Genomic DNA, 21,788 nt, shown 5'->3' with positions numbered 1-21,788 from the left:
ACTACACTGCAAAAACTGAAATCTAAGTAAGATGAAATATCTCAAATAAGGGTGATATTTGCTTATTTTCTGTCTGATAAAATAATTCTTCTCACTAAGCAGATTTTATGTTAGAGTGTTTTACTTGTTTTAAGTGTTTTGGTCCTAAATGATCTCAGTAAGATATTACAGCTTGTTGCTGAGATTTGATGACCTATATTGAGTAAAACATGCTTGAAACTAGAATATCAAGTGTTGCAAAGCTGTGTCATCAACACTCACAAGTATAAAACTACTTTTTTAAAGTAACAATTTCTTATTTAAAGCACGAAAAAAAAAAATCATGACTTTGACACTACTGTGTCTCATAATTAAAACAGATGACAGCCAAATGGACTTTGCTGTTTTATTTTCAATGAAACAAGAGAAAATATGTACTCATATAGTAGTAAAGTTGGCACAGTACAGTAAACTGACAGTTAATATTTAAACATTTAACATTTCAAACTATTTTGAACAGAAATAGTTCATGCACATTCAGATAAATTCTTCAAAATTACAATAAAAAAAAAATTTTGGCCGGGGGCCGGGCTGTACTAATTGACTGAAAGAGCACGCACTTGGCGCGATTATGTCATGTTGTCGATGGAAAAATGCATTTTTAGACAATATGATTTGGCTAGGAGACGCCGAGAGTAACAAGCGGTTGCCTTGTTGCCTTTCCATTAAAAACAATAAATTAGTTTTTAGTATAAGTTTGCTGGTTTCAAGAAATGTAATGCCGAGTGCATATCATTATGTCAAGATAATTGCACTAGCATGTCATGACTTGGTCCTGGGTGTTTGCTTTTCCGGGATGCAACGGAAAGTTGGCTCGGGCGAGACGGGAATGTGAGTACATGATGTATTTAATATATCAAAAAAGTACAAACGAAAAGCGCGCACAGTGGTGGAGAACAAACTATGAAACAAAAAGACTATAGCAAAAAAGTACAAACGAAAAGCGCGCACAATGGCGGAGAACAAACTATGAAACCCAAAAAGACTATACACATGGAACAAAAACTTACTTTGGCATGGACAAAAAGGAGCAGCGTGAGCGATGGACATGAAAAAAAAGTCAGAAATTCGCAGAGCATAAATATGGGGATGTCGTCAGACCGACAAACTGAAAACACTGAACTTAAATACTACATACATGATTAACGAAAACAGGTGCGTGACTCAAAACGTGAAACAGGTGCGTGACGTGACAGGTGAAAACTAATGGGTTGCTATGGTGACAATCAAGAGTGCACAATGAGTCCAAACGTGGAACAGGTGAAACTAATGGGGTAATCATGGAAACAAGACAAGGGAGTGAAAAGACAGAAACTAAACAAAACATGACTAAGACAAAACATGATTGCACAGACATGACATAGCATTTACTTAATTTAAGAGTATTTTTCAACATATTGAGCAAAAAGGTCTCATTGTTTTTTTTCTACCAAGAAAAGTGCACTTGTTATTAGTGAGAATATACTTATTTTATTATTATTATATATTATTATTATTTTTTATTTTTTTGGGTTCATTGAGGTTAGCTAATTTTACTTGTTTTGGAAAGTCTTGACAAGCCGATTTTTCTTGTTCTTTTGGCAGATAATTTTGGTAAGTTCAAATAAAATACCCCTAATTTTTGTATTTTTTTTCCTTGTTTTTGACCACTGACTTTTTTGCAGTGTATGTAACTGTGTTTCTCGGATCTTTTCAACACGGGACAGTGCAGAACCCAGTTAAGTCTTTAATTATGTGCTAACGTCTAGAACTTGACAATGCACGTGTCTGCCGAGGATGTGACCGTGCGGTCCATTTCATTTGGAAACAAGTGCCTATTACCAAAGTAATGGCTGGTTGTGCCAGTGACTTCAACCTGAGGCCTCGGGCAGGCAGACTGCCGCCGCCGCCGCCGCTGTTGTGTGATGATCCATCTGCATGGCAGAAAGCATCCATCCAGTGGATGGCTACAGGCTGCAGACCGGCCCATTGTGTGGGCTGAGCACTGTGACTGCTCCCTCTTGTACCTCCGTAATGGGATTACATTAGCCAGGTTCCTCTGCTCTCTCTTCACATGAATGTGGCTCTCTTGCACACCCACCAGTGTGTATGCTGCTTATTTACCACCTGGTGACTCCTTGTGGTATTGCACGTTTTGTTTGTTTTCCCGATACTTTTTAGTGGATGTACCGTGCAGAGAATCGCTCTCTGAATCTTCCGAACCCCTGTTTCCATGGCAGTTTTGTATCGTGCAGCATAATTTGCCATAGTCTGGTCTTCTTTAGACCGCAGATTAGTTATGAAATAACGTGGTGGATTGGAAATAACTAAGTCCCGCCAAGTAATTGTGCACAACCAGTCTTGCTCAAAATCTACAGACATGTGTGTCAGGTTCAAACACTGATGACATCTATTAAACAAGACAAGAGGCAAAAAATTAAACAGACAATTCAATTTGGACTCAATATTGAGGAGAGTCGTCTGTACACTGTACCCTTGTACAGTATCTCAGCACGCCCTGCCAAAAGATTGCACGCCTCCTTCTTTTATTTTGGACCCTCCACGACCACAAGGCCACCGCTGTTTCCAAAGGACAAAGGTCGCAAAAAGTTCACAGAAAAGGTCGTAAACAATTCACAGAAAAGGTCAGTTCAAAAAGAGTTTGTAAAAATAGTTCAAAAAGAGGTCCATAAAATAGTTCAAAAAGACGTTCGTAAACCAGTTCAAAAAGGAGGTTAAAAAAGAAGTCGTCTGGAAATTGGGCAGATTCTGTCTTCTCTCCGCTTGGAGTCATTGGATCTTTCTGTTGATTACCATACATGAAAGAACACAGAAATGTGTTCTTTCTCCCTTACACAGTGGAGTTTTACGAGCCGTCTTCTTGGTAGGTTTCAAAGACAGCTTTTGTCATCTCAATGTAACACAAAGTTTTTGTGATAATTTAGAAACAATTATTCTAACAATGTGCAATAAATAAAGACCGTAAAGTCACATTAATAATTCCTCATTTCTATACCTTTTGTTGCACGTGATTTCCCTTGATGTCAAGCACTTGCGGGCAAACAGGTGTATTCGTAGCGGACACAGCCCAAAGCGGGACCTGTGTTATTATGGGCCTGCTGCAATGCCAGCGCTAGGGATGATGTTTGATAAGAAATTATCGAGTTCGGGACCATTATCAAATCCTCTTATCGAACCGATTCCTTATCGATTCTCTTATCGAATCCAGATAGGTTGTTGTATATGGAAAAAAAAACACAATATTTGGTTCAACAAAATCTCACTTTTATTTTATAAGAAAAAATAAATAAATAAATAAATATTGACTGTTGTTACCCAAAGTATATTAAGTGGGATTTTTCAGAAAAACAAATATATACAGTAACAACAACAACCTGTCTCTGTGATCACTATAGGTGTATAAATAATGATATAGTGTTAAATATAATCAGTGCCTTGGGCATAAAACTGAAAATAATACAGCTCTCCAAAAAGTGCACTTCTGCTGCTATTGGAACATACTAACTACACACACTATGACACTAAGAACGCCACGGTCATCAGTCAACAATTCTGCAGTCCTGTTTGACATAAGAGGTAACCTTATTTTAGCCTAAAGGCTACAAGTGAGCAGATATGGAAATTAACCGGCAACAGTTAACGTTAGTTACTCACCGGCACTATCACTGGAACTGGGACTGCAGGTTGAAGCAGAGGAAGAGGGGCGTGCTTCGTCATCTCTGTCCCTGCTTCTCCATGTGTCGAAGACACGACACGGTTATGTGCGGCCTGAACATGTTTCAACATGTTTGTTGTACTGCTCCCCTCACATGAGAGCGAAGCCTGGCAATAATTGCATATTGTCGTTTCCTCGTCGTGTTTTTTCGTAAAATGAAGCCATGCCTTGAGGCGTTTTTTACGGTCCATTATTTTTGCTGCTTTCTGTATCTTGCTGCCTAATGACTGAGCTATGTCATTTCCTGTGATGTCCCACAGGGCATTTCCTGTGGGACGGGATTCGTTCCCAAGGATTCGAATAAAGAACCAACTCTTTTTCTTTACTATAGTGGCCTCGATAACGGGAACCGGTTCTCAAAAAGGGATTCGAGTCCATGGAATTGGTTCTTTTCTTATCGCATACTTGCCAACCCTCCTGGATTTTCCAGGAGACTCCCGAAATTCAGCGCCTCTCCCGAAAACCTCCCGGGACAAATTTTCTCCCGAAATTCAGGCGGACTCAGGTCCATGAGGACCTGAGTCCGCTAACCCACAATATAAACAGCATACCTGCCCAATCACGTTATAACTGTAAAATGATGGAGGGCGAGTTCTTGGTTTCTTATGTGGGTTTATTGTTAGGCAGTTTCATTAACGTCCTCCCAGCGCGGCAACAACACACAACAACAGCAGTCACGTTTTTATATACCGTAAAGCAGTTCGTCTGCCGTAAACAGCAATGTTGTGACACTCTTAAACAGGACAATACTGCCATCTAGTGCATTTGATGAAAGCACTTATGTGCGTGCCGCACATCAATGCATCATCAGAGTTCAGCATGGTTAGAAAAATAGTGACAGAGAATAGAACAAGGATGGACAATTCAACCCTTAACTCAACAACAATGAGTAGATGAGTGGTATGTGTGTGTACATGTGTAAATAAATGAACACTGAAATTCAAGTATTTATATATATATATATATATATATATATATAGCTAGAATTCACTTATCGAACAACCGGGACAACCGGTTTCGAACATCATCCCTAGCCAGCGCCCTTTCATGGGCGCTTGCAATGTTTGATTGATTGATTGATTGAAACTTTTATTAGTAGATTGCACAGTACAGTACATATTCCGTACAATTTACCACTAAATAAGTCGTTGTTCAAATTACTACATTCCCACAAATATATATTTTTTCTTTGGCTTGACATCTTTTCGCTTTCTTTTTCTTTTCACCGGAATCCAATGCTCAGTAAATTTTTCCCCCAATCCTGGTTATTTGTATTTCTCTAAAAGGGCAGCCACACAGAAAAACTGTTGGTACTAAATGACATGGCATTGATTTAAATGCTCCGGCCACCAAAGTGCTCGAATGTGGAGCTAGCCACCATAAAATTAAAACAGGGATCAATGGTGTGTCATATCCTCGCCGCTTGGTGTAATTCGGACTCGGAGGCTGCGGCCATCTCTCACGTCAGGCCCTCCAGCGTCGGCCTCAATAACCCAGCCGCCCATGGCTGCTGTCTATTACGAGCCGCGCTACGGTGTTCACCAGCTGAAACTGAAAGATGTCTATTAGGTTTCATGTGTGTGGGAACAGACCCCCGCAGATTCAATCACCCTGGAGATTGAATGAAGCTGTAGTTTGGATCAGTTAATAATGCTACGGTATTATTATGAGACAGCCTGGGCTGCATTAACATACGGACCCCTGTTGCAAGTCCAATCGTCCCTCGTTTATCGCAGTTAATTAGTTCCAGGCCTGGCTGCGGTAAAGGAATTTCTGCAAAGTAGGATTATTAATAATACGTTGAACATTTGCATAGTTAGCAAACTGTTTATGCCTTTAGTACCATAATTAGACCCATATTACACTTTACACTCGTTTCACCAATTATTGTAACCTTGAGTGTGTTCTACTTAGGGATGGTTACCGAATTTTTGTTAGGCACCGACATACTTGCCAACCTTTGAGACCTCCGATTTCGGGAGGTGGGGGTGGGGGTGGGGGGTGGGGCGGGGGGCATGGTTAAGATATATATATATAAGAAATACTTGACTTTCAGTGAATTCTAGCTATATATATAAATATATATAAATAAAAAAAATACTTGAATTTCAGTGTTCATTTATTTACACATATACACACACATAACACTCATCTACTCATTGTTGAGTTAAGGGTTGAATTGTCCATCCTTGTTCTATTCTCCGTCACTTTTTCAGAACACACACATTATACAAATATACATTATAAAATCAATAAGAAAACGGGAGCTCTAATTTGGGAGTCTGAATTAGGATCAAAAGTTCCTATATAAACATTGCGCACTCACGTCGCCTTTTTGTATTGATTACTGCAGCTGTGCACTGGATTCATTCACAAATACAAACTACAACTCACAAACACTTTAGAGTTAGGCTCCACCATCAGAATGTGTACTTAAACTTATAAAGATCACATGGATATTATTCAGTGAGTTGATTCACCAAAACGAACCTGTTATACAGGAGGAAAAAGCACACAGGACGTTTCAATTGTTCACAGACTGGTCGCGCTCATCAGAATGACAAGACACTTCCGGTCTGCAGGTGATAGCATATAATTGGGAAGAAACGCCCTACTGCCCCCTACTGACCAATGTGAATACTGATAAATGTGTAATGACAGCTCCAAAAACGAATTCAAACCACAATATAAAATAAATAAATCAACACAAAAATGTGACACATTATGGGTGGGTCACATATGCATGTACAGTAGATGGCAGTATTGTCCTGTTTAAAAGTGTCACAACATTGCTGTTTACAGCAGACGAACTGCTTTACGGTAGACGAAAACGTGACTGCTGTTGTTGTGTGTTGTTACCTCGCTGGGAGGACGTTAATGAAACTGCCTAACAATAAACCCACATAAGAAACCAAGAACTCGCCCTCGATCATTAACTGTTTATATTGTGGGAAAGCGGACGTGTGAACAGGCTGTCAACACGTCTACATCCTGAAAATATGCAAACAAAACTGTGTTAGGATAATTGATACTTCAAACTTGCATAAATAAATCTTAAGGAATATAACATTACTTGGCTTCTGAGAGTTTCAAAATGTAATGAATAAAATGCTAAAGTTGTTGATAAACAAGCAATTATTTTAATAATTAAATATGGTCATTTTAAATGAATTATTATGATAATTTATATATATGTATGTATATATATATATATATATATATATATATATATATATATATATATATATATATATATATATATATATATATATATATATACATTATATATATATGAAATACTTGACTTGGTGAATTCTAGCTGTCAATATACTCCTCCCCTCTTTACCACGCCCCCAACCACGCCCCGCCCCACCACCGACCACGCCCCCACCCCCCACCTCCCGAAATCGGAGGTCTCAAGGTTGGCAAGTATGTACATAGGTCTGGCAATAATGTTCCCCACTTAACACTTAATTTAGACCAAAACATTTTTTTAAACTTGAAATAACTGATGTAGCGAACCCACAAAAAATTGAAGTGCGATGTACCTGTGAACAACCAGACTGCTCTGATAACCACGTTCTTATCCAGATGTGCATGTATTCAAGTTTGTTTTTGTTTGGTTATTGTGTCAAATTGCTGACACATACAGTACGCAAACCTCGCATATGTTGACATTTCCTACAACGGTTCTTCCTCCACCAACACTGTATTAATTATGAGAAGTATGAAGAGTGCATATTCATTATTGACTGCCATGAAGACCTTGATCGGGAGGATGATGTTCAGTGGCCATTATCGACATGGCCGTATTGACTGCACTTACCAGTGTTTGCGCTGTGGATCGCTATGAAAGATGATTGATGTGAGTCCACTTGGTATAATCTTACTGGTTGAACAATTTTGAGTAGCTTGGGTTCGTAGCTGGCCAATACTTTGCCTGACATATTGAGATACTGGACAGAGTGCAGTATTAATATGGAATAAGGATATAACCGCTTATATTTGTCAATAGCAGACATACTTGAATATTATATGAATTTTTTTTATAAATAGTTTTTACGGTCTTATATTTAGGGAAGCCCAGTATCATGGAATCTCCAAAATGTAATGTTCCTGAAGTACTAATATTCCCATTATTCTTGTCATGATCTGTGGTCTGGATAATGTTTTTGTTATTTTTGGACTCTTTTAGTTCCTGTTTGCGCTCCCTTGTTTGTTTAGCTACCATGGCAACTTATTAGTTTCACCTGCCTCATGTGTTCGGGACACGCACTTGCTCTAATCAAGAGACTATTATTTAAGCCTGTCTTTGCCAGTTAGTCGTCCTGGCGCTATTGCTCGTTTCATGCCACAGTTTCTTGCTCTTTTCATGCCACAGTTTCATGCTTGTTTCATGCCACAGTATCTTGCTCGTTTCATGCCACAGTTTCATGCTTGTTTCATGCTTAATTCATGCTGCTCGTTCCTTGTCCGATTCCAAGTTTTTGCTAGTTATTTGTTTCATGCCACAGTAAATCTTGTTTGTTCTATGTCCATAGTTCAGGCTAAGTGTTAGCGTCTATGTTTCCTGCGTTAAGTTTTATGTTCCTTAGCCCATACTTGCCAACCCTCCCGAATTTTCCGGGAGACTACAGAAATTTAGCGCCTCTCCCAAAAACCTCCCGGGACAAATATTCTCCCGAAAATCTCCCTATTGACGGGAGGACAACAGGGTGACAAGAACTAAATCATCCAGACTAGAGATAAATTGTATTATTATGTTTATCTTACCTAAAAATAAATATATTTATTAATAAAAAAATAAAAAAATAAATACATTTTTACTATATTTTGCTAAAAATGTATTGTATTTTTATTTGTATTTTTTCTGACTCATTACATCCAGCCATATAATTATACATTAAAATAAACATATTTGAAATAATTAATTTTAAATGATCATAATTAATCTAAAATGACCATATTTAATTATTAAAATAATTGCTTGTTTATCAACAACATTTTATTCATTACATTTTGAAGCTCTCAGAAGCCAAGTTATATTATATTCCTTCATATTTATTTATATATATGTATATATAAAATAAATAATTTACTTTCAGTGAATTCTACATATATATATATATATATATATATATATATATATATATATATATATATATATATATATATATATATATATGTAGAATTCACTGAAAGTAAATTATTTAAATAAATAATAATAAATAATTTACTTTCAGTGAATTCTACATATATATATATATATATATATATATATTTATTTTATTATATATATATATATATATATATATATATATATATATATATATATATATATATATAAATACAATAAATACTTGAATTTCAGTGTTCCTTTATTTACACATATACACACACATAACACTCATCTACTCATTGTTGAGTTAAGTGTTGAATCGTCCATCCTTGTTCTATTCTCTGTCACTATTTTTCTAACCATGCTGAACACCCTCTCTGATGACGCATTGCTGTGTGGCACGCACAAAAGTGCTTTCATCAAATGCACTAGAGTCTGGAATCTTCCATCTCCCCCTAGCATTGCCCCAAAACCGGTCAATCTTTGCTTCCTGAGGAAGATCTTCACTGCCAAGCACTTGGTAGTCCACTACTTCTTCCCAGAGGCTATCCAGGTCCAATCTCAGCTGCGGTGTGGAATTTACAAGCGTATTTCTTCATCTTACTCGTCGTCTGTGTCGCCACGGCTATATCTTCCTCGTTCTTCTGCTTCGTCTCCTTGTTGTGTGCGCAGTTGTGCACTGCACTCTCTAAAAGCCCTAGATGTATGTATGTATGTGTATGCTTGCTTTAGTACTATTATCTTGTGTTAATCATTTAGCGTTGTTTTTTTTGTTTTTTGTTGTTGTGCTTGCTACCATGTTTCATCATTTCATGTATATACTGTCCTCTGGACCCCCTGTCAAAAGCTTCTTCTAGCTTATTTGGGGGACCCTTTCACATACCAACATCTTTAAATGATGATATTCACTACTATTGTAATTGTTATATGGTATTGTGAATAAACTAAACTTTACTATCCCTAAACTTTTACTTTACTATCCCCTAGATGTTATTGTCACATATGCATGTACAGTAGATGGCAGTATTGTCCTGTTTAAGAGTGTCACAACATTGCTGTTTACAGCAGATGAACTGCTTTACGGTAGACGAAAACGTGACTGCTGTTGTTGTGTGTTGTTGCCGCGCTGGGAGGACGTTAATGAAACTGCCTAACAATAAACCCACATAAGAAACCAAGAACTCGCCTTCAATCATTCTACAGTTATAACATGATTGGGCAGGCACGCTGTTTATATTGTGGGAAAGCGGACGTGAAAACAGGTCAGGTCCGCCACGCCCCCTCCAGCTCCGCCTGAATTTCGGGAGATTTTCTGGAGAAAATTTGTCCCGGGAGGTTTTCGGGAGAGGCGCTGAATTTCGGGAGTCTCCCGGAAAATCCGTGAGGGTTGGCAAGTATGACCCTCCGTTTGAACAGGTTGTGTGATGCAAGCTGACGAGTGGCTTAGCCCGGTCCTGTGGCAGCAGGGGCGAGACATTCTCTGACACCGCGGTGCTTAGGCCATCTGGCTATAATCTGATGCATGTGTGCCGCGGCTACCGCTAACCTGGTGAAGCAGGAGGCTTCTGCCAGAGTATATGTTTATAATCTCCAAAAATCCATCTTGCCCAACAACGTCAGACTGATAAGCCTCTGGTCCGTTCAGAAATCCCAAGACCAATCCATGTCCTCAGAAGGGAAAGTGTCAGTTTACCCTCCGCGAACCACGACAGGCGTCAAGTCGGCGATGTTTTGATTGCCGTCGGTCGCAGAAATCGCACATTGCGGTGTCTTTTAGTTAGCAACAAACCATCTGGCGTATAAGGTGTGTTACCCCGTTGCTCGCACTATATATAAGTCAGAAGGCTGCTGTTTAGGATGTCTGTCATGTAGTCATCTCGCACCCTTGTCATCCTGTAGACAGCTGTGAGAATTGGAAGCGGGGAAATCGTTCCCATTGGACTAATTACAGGATACTCGCCTTCGTCATCTGGCTTTTTTGTGGTATGTCGTTTGTCAGATATGGATGGCTGCAGCCTTTTGTGTCTGTTGGTCTTACTCGTGCTCGACTGCTTTCAGCGGGAATACATTTGGTGTGAGAAACTTGCCAATGAGTACAGTAAATGTACTCATATGTATTTGTGGTAGAGTTCTATGGTCATGCTGTGCAGCATACCCTCAGAGTTTGATATAACGCGGTCTATGGGGTCCGTTAGACTTAGACTTCCTTTTATTGCCATTCAAATTTGAACTTTACACATACTTGCCAACCTTGAGACCTCCGATATCGGGAGGTGGGGGTTGGGGGGCGTGGTCGGGGGGTGGGGCGAGGTGTGGTTGGGGGCGTGGTTAAAAGGGTAGGAGTATATTGACAGCTAGAATTCAAGTATTAGTCAAGTATTTGATATATATATATATATATATATATATATATATATATATATATATATATATATATATATATATTATCTACATCCTGCAAATATGCAAACAAAACTGTGTTTAGATAATTGATTCTTCAAACTTGCATGAATATAACATGAATATAACATAACTTGGCTTCTGAGAGCTTCAAAATGTAATGAAAAAAATGCTAAAGTTGTTGATAAACAAGCAATTATTTTTAATAATTAAATATGGTCATTTTAAATGAATTATTATGATAATTTAAAATCAATTATTTCAAATATGTTTATTTTAATGTATAATTCTATGGCTGGATGTAATAAGGAGTCAGAAAAAATACAAATAAAAATACAATTAATTTTGATGTTTTTAGCAAAATATAGTAAACATTTATTTTTTTAATTTTTTTTTTTAATTAATAAATATATTTATTTTTAGGTAAGATAAACATAATAATACAATTTATCTCTGGTCTGGATGATTTAGTTCTTGTCACCCTGTTGTCCTCCCGTCGTGAAAAAAGGCTGTCCTCACTCAGGTCCGCATGGAGCTGGAGGGGGCGTGGCCTCCAGCTCCGGCTGAAAATCGGGAGATTTTCGGGAGAATATTTGTCCCGGGAGGTTTTCGAGTGATGCGCTGAATTTCGGGAGTCTCCCGGAAAATTCGGGAGGGTTGGCAAGTATGACTTTACAGTACAGATAAGAACGGAATTCTGTTGCATTAGCTCATGGTAGTGCAGGATAAAAGAGCAATAAGGTGCAGGTATAAATAAATACATTATTGTACAGATAAATATATCGCACTTTTACATATGCATCCACGTTTATGGATGTATGTTATATTGTCTTTATATTCCAGCGAGTAAATCCATTTTTGGGGGATTAAATACCAATAAATTGTTACCGATTGTGGAGGAAAACAGGCTTATTTTCAGAGAAAATATAACAAAACATTGACCGTATTTTTCAGAGTGCAGAGCATTTTAGAAAAATAAAATACAATCCCTATATAAGCCACACCAGACTATAAACCGCAGGTATATACGTTGCAAAATTAGTTTTTCCACACACAATGGATTTTGTACATTATATGTACATATTTGTTTATATTATTTTATTTTATTGCTGATTTTTATTATTTATGTTTTTTTTTTTAAATTATTTATTTAATTAATGTATTTGTAAATATTAGAGATGTCCGATAATATCGGCCGATAAATGCGTTAAAATATAATTTCGGAAATTATCGGTATCGTTTTTTTTACTATCAATATCGGGTTTTTTTTTGGTTTTTTTTTATTAAATCAACATACAAAACACAAGATACACTTACAATTAGTGCACCAACCCAAAAAACCTCCCTCCCCCATTTACACTCATTCACACAAAAGGGTTGTTTCTTTCTGTTATTAATATTGTGGTTCCTACATTATATATCAATATATATCAATACAGTCTGCAAGGGATACAGTCCGTAAGCACACATGATTGTGCGTGCTGCTGGTCCACTAATAGTACTAACCTTTAACAGTTAATTTGACTCATTTTCATTAATTACTAGTTTCTATGTAACTGTTTTTTATATTGTTTTACTTTCTTTTTTATTCAAGAAAATGTTTTTAATTTATGTATTTTATTTTATTAATTTTTAAAAAAAGTACCTTATCTTCACCATACCTGGTTGTCCGAATTAGGCATAATAATGTGTTAATTCCACGACTGCATATATCGGTTGATATCGGTATCGGTTGGTATCGGTAATTAAAGAGTTGGACAATATCGGAATATCGGATATCGGCAAAAAGCCATTATCGGAATTGATGTATTTGTAAATATGGCACCGTTGGGATACAAACAAAAAAATATATTTTGACATTTAGGGCAGACAACCGATATATGATGTTTGTAAATATGATGACATGGATAGGAATGTCTGATGCTGGATGTCAATAAAAAAAAAAATAAAAATAAAAAAAAAGTTTATTTACATACCTTTATTGTTTCCAAACGGTGTCTGTAACATGGCAGTAAAACGGCTGATCAAACAAAACAGAAGTCATGGTCATGGGCCCACTAGCTGCGGAATCTAGCTCTCCGATCAGCTAAACAGACTCAATAAGTCCACCTTGATGTTTTGGTGAATTTACTTAGGGGTTTGTAAAACTGAAACAATGCAAAAAAGAGTGCCGTTGTAAGTTAATACTAATACAGATCCTTGTAAATGTTTTAGCATATTAGCTAATGCTAACGACGCTAGCGTCTTTACACTACAATAGCACGTACAAATATGCATGAAAACACTCCTATAGACATCACACATTGGACGGTTTACTGAGTACCAACAGTTTTAGTAATATTCTAAAACTTGCAAACGTTTCTTGGCATTTTGAATAAAGAATCCATACGAGTAAAAACGCTATGGACGGTTAAAAAAAAGGAACGGCGCTCTACTTACGGTTGGAAGTACTCAATGGAAGGACACCGCAGCGCCTGTGTCAGGTTCAAACACTGATGACATCTATTAAACAAGACAAGAAGCAAAGAATCAAACAGAGACAGAATTCAATTTGCACTCAATTGAGGAGAAACGCCGGGACACTGTACTCTTGTACAATCTTCAGCACGCTCTGGCGAAAGATTGTACAACTCCTCCTTTATTAGACTTTCTCTGATCACAGCTGCTTCCAGAAGGGAAGTGGGTCGTAAACAGCGTTGCCTTTGCTTACAGAACAGTTAAAAAAAAAATGTCGTAAACACTTCACAGAAAAGGTCGTAAACGAGTTCAAAAAGAGGTTCGTAAAACAGTTCAAAAAGGAGGTTCAAAAAGAGGTCGTCTGGAAATTGGGCAGATCCTGCCTTCTCTCCGCTTTGTAGTCCCTGGGTCAAAACAACATCCTCCTGTTGATTACCATACATGAAAGACAACATGAACACCTTCATCTTGCTTCCCCCCTACACAGTGGAGTTTTACGACCCTTCTTCTTGGTAGGTTTCAAAGACCGCTTTTGTTTCTCACCGGGCACTCAAATGTAACACAACGTTTTTGTGATAACTTAGAAACAATTCTTCTAACAGCCTGCAATCAGCAAGCTCGACCAAAAGATGTATATATTTGCTTGTTTTTGTTTTTTTGAATATTATTAGAATTATGGCCGTCAACGACGAAAAATCCATAAATTAGCCGCACCGTTTTATAGGCGGCAGGGTTCAAAGTGTAGGAAAAAAGTATTTTACAGTAAATAAACTGTTTTGTTTTCTTCTTTTACCAAAAATCCACCCATTTGTGGGGTTGCACCGTGGTTCTTAAACTGTGGTTTCATCTAGTGGTATGCCAAATAATCACTTGATTATAATAATGTAATGTATAATAATTAATTATAATTAATATAAAATAATAATAATATAATTAATTAATTAATATAATAATTAATATATAATATAATGAATTATAATAATTTTCTTATATTAACACTATTACTGTTCAAACTGTGTGTAATGCTACAGTGGCCAAAAATATAAAATATACTTGTTAAATAAAACCTCTGCCTTGTTTTTAATCAATAGTTAGGCCTACTACGCTAATTTATTCTACTGTTGGTCATTATGGTGGTACTTGGAGCCAAGTATTTCTGTAGTGGTGCTTGGTGGAAAAAATTTGAGACCCACTGTCTACAGTCAAACATATAAGCTCTCCCACTGCGTCCACAGGGAACCTCGGCCGCGTCGACTACATCAGCGAATTCGAGTTCGACCTCTTCATTCGGCCCGACACCTGCAACCCTCGATTCCGAGTCTGGTTCAACTTCACGGTGGAGAATGTCCGTGAGACGCAGGTAGGTGTCATTTATTTCATTGGCTCAAACGTGATCCACTCATTTAATAACGGAACGATATACGCTTGAATGAAATGAAAATAACAACCCTTTATAATAAGTGTATACCAGTGATGGGTAAATGACACCTCAGTGAGTGTGTGGCACACTCACTGGCTGCATTGACATTGCACTGATGCTGTGTTGGTTTTTAAGAATGAAGTAAATATGATTGTTTTTTTTTGCTTTTTAACAAATAGCTGTGTGGAAAGGAATATGAAATGTGCAACTCTGGTTTAATAGTAAACAGGATACGAATGGCATAAGTTTACATACCAAGGGATAATTTATGATTTCTTGGCCATTCTTCAGAGAATATGAATGATAACACAACAACCTTTCTTCCACTCATGCTTAATGGTTGTGTGAAGCTATTTATTGGCAAACATCTGTGTTTACTCTTTTTAAATCAAAATGACAAAAGAAAGTACCCAAATGACCCTGATCAAAAGTTTACATACCCCAGTGACTTTGATCTGATAACATGCACAAAGTTTTGAATGGCTAATCAAGGTTCCAATCCTCACCTGTGACATGTTTGTTTGTTATTAATGTGTGTATAAAAGGTCAGTGAGTTTCTGGGCTTCTGACATACCATTGCATCTTTCATTGAATTAGAAGAAAGGCATCACTCCAAATTACTTTGTTCCGGAAGTTTTGAGGCTTGTCTCTGTGCTGTTTGGCGTAATGTAAGCGGGATACTTTGTGACATTTGCGCAGAAATGGATTTCTTCTGGTGACTCGACCATGCAGCCCATTTTTCTTCAAGTGCCTCCTTATTGTGCATCTTGAAACAGCCACACCACATTTTTTCAAGAGTCCTGTATTTCAGCTGAAGTTATTTGTGGATTTTTCTTTGCATCTCCAACAATTTTCCTGGCAGTTGTGGCTGACATTTTTGCTGGTCTACCTGAATCCCTCATTTTCCACTTCTTAATCAGCGTTTGAACACATTCAATATTCCTACAAAATACTAAATCTGGCAAGACACCACCAACAAACTGCAGTTTTTTTTTTAAAGTGTTATTAAAAGCGTGTTTGTGTCTTTTTTTGTGTTGAGCTGTTTAAAAAAGCATAATGTTTAAAAAAAATAAAAATTAAAGAAAACTAATTCACTCAATTAGTAATAAAAAATAAATAAAATGATCTGTCTAGGGTACACTTAATAATGACTAAAAATTACATCTATCTGAGATTAATGGGGATTAATTTTGAGTTAACTGTAAACAAACTGTGATTAATCGCAAATAACTATTCTAATCGTTTGACATCTCTAGTTTATACCATAGCCATATTCACACTTTTGTAGTCACTCTACAGCATTTGCAAAGACCCACCTTAGATTCCGACGTTTTGAGTCATTTTAGATAAACACAATTTTATTTACCATTTACAATTATCTCATTTAATTGAAGATCGTTTTGAATTCAGCTTCTCTTAAAAAACATTTTGGTGCTGCGATATGTAGATTGTGGCCGTCAGTGAAGAACAATCCATAATTATAAGTAAGAAAAACGTAGCGACTTATATATCGGAATATTTGGTATAACCCTCTTTCTGACTTTTTTCGAGAAAAGTCTTATATTCGCATCAATATGTCGAAAACATTAACAGTTCTTTAAGGCTTCTGTTGACAGTAGTGTAGGAATCAAACCCACATTTAAACCATGATTGTAACAATCCACATTTTGTGTTATTAATGCGTGAGACCGGTATCTAAACATGTAAGTGTAGCTCCTCCTCTGAATGCAAGTGCTCCTACAGCAGGAATGGACATTCATTAATCCTACAAAATACAAAATCTGGCAAGACACCACCAACAAACTGCTTGTATTTTTTTTTTTAAATTGTTATTAAAAGCGTGTTTATATCTTTTTTTGTGTTGAGCTGTTTAAAAAAAGCATAATGTTTTAAAAAAAATTAAAATAATTAAAGCAAACTAATTCACTCATTTAGTAATAATAAAAAAAAAAGATTTGTCTAGGGTACACTTAATAATGACTAAAAATTACATCTATCCGAGATTAATGGGGATTAATTTTGAGTTAACTATAAACAAACTGTGATTAATCGCAAATAACTATTTTAATCGTTTGACATCTCTAGTTTATACCATAGCCATATTCACACTTAAGTATTCATTCTACAGCATTTGCAAAGACCCACCTTGGATTCTGACGTTTTGAGTAATTTTAGATAAACACAATTTCATTTACCATTTACAATTATCTTGTTTAATTGAAAATCGTTTGAATTCAGCTTCTCTTAAAAGCCATTTTGGTGCTGCGGTATGTACATTGTGGCCGTCAGTGAAGAACAATCCATAAATTAGCTGACCCTATTATAAGAAAGAAAAACGTAGCGACTTATGTATCGGAATATTCGGTATAACCCTTTTTCTGACTTTTTTCGAGGAAAGAAAATATTGTCTTATATTCACATCAATATGTCCAAAACAGTAATAGTTCTTAAAGTCTTCTGACAGTAGTGTAGGAATCAAACCCACATTCAAACCATGATTGTATCAATCCACATTTTGTGTTATTAATGCGTGAGACCGGTATCTAAACATGTACGTGTAGCTCCTCCTCTGAATGCAAGTGCTCCTACAGCAGGAATGCACATTCATTAATCCTACAAAATACAAAATCTGGCAAGACACCAACAACAAACTGCAGGTATTTTTTAAAAAATTGTTATTAAAAGCGTGTTTATGTCTTTTTTTGTCTTGAGCTATTTAAAAAAAAGCATAATGTTTAAAAAAATAAAATAAATAATTAAAGCAAACTAATTCACTCAATTAGTAATAAAAAAAAAATTAATGGGGATTAATTTTGAGTTAACTATAAACAAACTGTGATTAATCGCAAATAACTATTTTAATCGTTTGACAGCTCTAGTTTATACCATAGCCATATTCACACTTATGTAGTCACTCTACAGCATTTGCAAAGACCCACCTTAGATTCTGACGTTTTGAGTCATTTTAGATAAACACAAATTTATTTACCATTTACAATTATCTTATTTAATTGAAAATTGTGTTGTATTCAGCTTCTCTTAAAAGCCATTTTGGTGCTTGTTGGAAAACCATGTCAAAACCATTACCTCCAAAATAAAATCCTTGTCGTCCTAATGAAACTGAATTTAATATTGACTATAAAAACTGTCGAATTGCACCCAAGATACAAACACATTTTTTTTCCTTCCCTCCACCGACTTGAGACAATCTTCTTTCTCCCTGCATCGGTTCTTGTCACAGTCTGCCGGGCGCCTCCGCCACGGGCACACGGCAAGTTTTGTGATTGGCGGACAGAGGTGGTCACATGGCACAGAGATACACTGTACGCCCGTGACAGTTAACATAGCTCGGGGGGAGGCGGCCGGATTGGCTGGTGCTATTTAAATATGACTTTGTTGGATAAGAAGGAGGTAAAGCTGGAAACATTGGCAATAAATCCCCAGTTTGTTTGTGGTATCCCTGTGCATGAATAAGCTCGCCGGGCTTAGATAAGACGCAAACAACAGAAAAGTGACAATGCAAACATAGAGAAAGCGGCGAGTGAGCCAGGTAAAAACAAATAGAAAATAAAGATGAATCCACAGCGTGCTGTTGCGGCTGTCTTCCTGTGGAGTGTCCAACACGCCCTATCTGAGGCTATCAGGCCTTATCAGCCCATCTCCCCGCAGTGCTGTAGTCAGCACTAATCACATTTTATGGCTCTGAGATGAATGGGAGGCCTCGACTTGGAGCTGAATCGATCCCAGGGCTAGATAGGCCAGCACCGGCAGCCTGGGCCAACAGGATATTTGCTGCTGTGGCAAAATGACAGAAAGTGTGTGGGAGAGACCGGCAGAAAGGCGGCGGTGAGGGGAGCACGCATGGAAGACGTGTTAATATTAAAGGCCTACGGAAACCCACTACTACCGACCACGCAGTCTGATAGTTTATATATCAATGATGAAATCTTAACATTGCAACACATGCCAATACGACCGGGTTAGCGTACTAAAGTGCAATTTTAAATTCCGCGCAAAATATCCTGCTGAAAACGTCTCGGTATGATGACGCCTGCAAGTGACGTCACGGACTGTAGAGGAACATTTTGGGACAGCATGGTGGCCAGCTATTAAGTCGTCTGTTTGCATCGCAAAATTCCACAGTATTCTGGACACCTGTGTTGGTGAATCTTTTGCAATTTGTTCAATGAACAATGGAGACAGCAAAGAAGAAAGCTGTAGGTGGGAAGCGGTGTATTGCGGCAGGTGTTGAGCCGGATAACACAGCCGGTGTTTCGTCGTTTACATTCCCGGAAGATGACAGTCAAGCTTTACCATTGGCCTGTGGAGAACTGGGACAACAGAGACTCTCACCAGGAGGACTTTGAGTTGGATGCGCAGACGCGGTACCGTGAGTACGCATGCAGCTGCGGCTTCCAAACATTCGATCGCTTGCCCGTACGTGCGTGCCGCTGTGTGCATGTCACGTACGTAACTTTGGGGACTTTGGGGAAATATATGTGCTGTATGAACTTTGGGGAGGTGAACGGTACTTTGGGATGTGGGATTGAGTGTGTTGTGCAGGTGTTTGAGTTGTATTGGCGGGTTATATGGACGGGTGGGGGGAGGTGTTTGTTATGCGGGATTAATTTGTGGCATATTAAATATAAGCCTGGTTGTGTTGTGGCTAATAGAGTATATATATGTCTTGTGTTTATTTACTGTTTTAGTCATTCGCAGCTGAATATCAGGTCCCAGCATCTTCCCTATCTGAATCGCTCCCACTGCCCTCTAGTCCTTCACTCTCACTTTCCTCATCCACAAATCTTTCATCCTCGCTCAAATTAATGGGGAAATCGTCGCTTTCTCGGTCCGAATCGTTCTCGCTGCTGGTGGCCATGATTGTAAACAATGTGCAGATGTGAGGAGCTCCACAACCTGTGACGTCACGCTACTCGTCTGCTACTTCCGGTACAGGCAAGGCTTTTTTATCAGCGACCAAAAGTTGCGAACTTTATCGTCGATGTTCTCTACTAAATCCTTTCAGCAAAAATATGGCAATATCGCGAAATGATCAAGTATGACACATAGAATAGACCTGCTATCCCCGTTTAAATAAGAAAATCGCATTTCAGTAGGCCTTTATCAACGCTGGTGCGGACTACACTGCAAAAACTGAAATCTAAGTAAGATTAAATATCTCAAATAAGGGTGATATTTGTTTATTTTCTGTCTTATTGTATAATTCTTCTCACTAAGCAGATTTTATGCAGTGGTTCTTAACCTTGTTGGAAGTACCGAACTGACCAGTTTTAAATGTGCATTCACCGAACCCTTCTTTAGTGAAAAATATTATTATATATATATATTTTTTAAGTCAAGACAAAGTTATATGTTTTTTTTACTGGTGCACAAAATAAACCGTGCATGCACTGCAAAAACTGAAATCTAAGTAAGATGAAATATCTCAAATAAGGATGATATTTGCATATTTTCTGTCTGATAAGATAATTCTTCTCACTAAGCAGATTTTTATGTTAGAGTGTTTTACTTGTTTTAAGGGTTTTGGTCCTAAATGATCTGAGTAAGATATTACAGCTTGTAGCTGAGATTGTATGGCCTATATTGAGTAAAACATGCCTGAAACGAGAATATCAACTGTTGCAAAGCTGTGTCATCAACACTCACAAGTATAAAACTACTTTTTTAAAGTAATAATTTCTTACTTCAAGCATGAAAAAAAAAATCATGATGCCGAGTGCATATCATTATGTCAAGATAATGGCACTAGCATTTACTTATTTAAGAATATTTTTCAACATATTGAGCAAAAAGGTCAATTTTTTTTTCTACCAAGAAAAGTGCACTTGTTATTAGTGAGAATATACTTATTTTAAGGTGTTTTGGGGTTCATTGAGGTTAGCTAATTTTACTTTTTTTTTTGGAAAGTCTTGACAAGCCACATTTTCTTGTTCTATTGGCAAATAATTTTGCTTAGTTCAAATAAAATACCCCACATTTTTGTATGTTTTTTCTTGTTTTTGAACACTGACTTTTTGCAGTGTAGGGACTGAAAGTACTGACAGCCTACAGAACCAGGCCAGACACTACAAAGTTCTACAGGAGCTTAATTTAAGAATATTTTTCAACATATTGAGAAAAAATATCTACTTTGTTTTTCTGTTAAGAAAAGTGCACTTGTTATTAATGATAATATACTTATTTTAAGGTATTTTTGGGTTCATTAAGGTTAGCTAATTTGACTTATTTTGGAAAGTCAAGCTTGACAAGCTGAATTTTCTTGTTCTATTGGCAGATAACTTTTGCTTAGTTCAAATAAAATACCGCATTTTCCGCACTATAAGGCGCACCGGATTATAAGGCGCACTTTCAATGAATGGCCTATTTTAAAACTTTGTTCATATATAAAGCGCACCGCATTATAAGGTGCACCGCATTATGTAATCATAGTAGTATCGACTAATCTCACTATTGTACTTGGTATCATTACAGTGGATGTTAGGTGTAGATCCACCAATGGCGTTTGCTTATATTGTAGCGTCCCGGAAGAGTTGGTGCTGCAGGGAATTCTGGGAATTTCTGCTATAGTGTTGATGTTGTGTTGCAGTGCAAATATTCTCCCAACATGTGTTTGTCGT

General features: G+C 37.3%; 1 protein-coding gene across 1 annotated transcript in view; it reads left to right on the top strand.

Annotated features, from left to right (window-relative positions):
- agbl4 (AGBL carboxypeptidase 4) overlaps positions 1-21,788 on the top strand; it is a 1,010,561-nt gene that overhangs the window by 66,599 nt on the left and 922,174 nt on the right. The window contains exon 3 of the mRNA XM_061976109.2: positions 14,966-15,090. Within this exon, the coding sequence (XP_061832093.2) occupies positions 14,966-15,090 (125 nt within the window). The remainder of the gene's footprint in view (positions 1-14,965; positions 15,091-21,788) is intronic.

This window comes from Nerophis lumbriciformis, linkage group LG14, assembly GCF_033978685.3.
Source record: "Nerophis lumbriciformis linkage group LG14, RoL_Nlum_v2.1, whole genome shotgun sequence".
Classification (NCBI taxonomy): domain Eukaryota; kingdom Metazoa; phylum Chordata; class Actinopteri; order Syngnathiformes; family Syngnathidae; genus Nerophis; species Nerophis lumbriciformis.
Note: the sequence above shows the minus strand (reverse complement) of the source record. Positions and strands in the feature narration are given on the sequence as shown.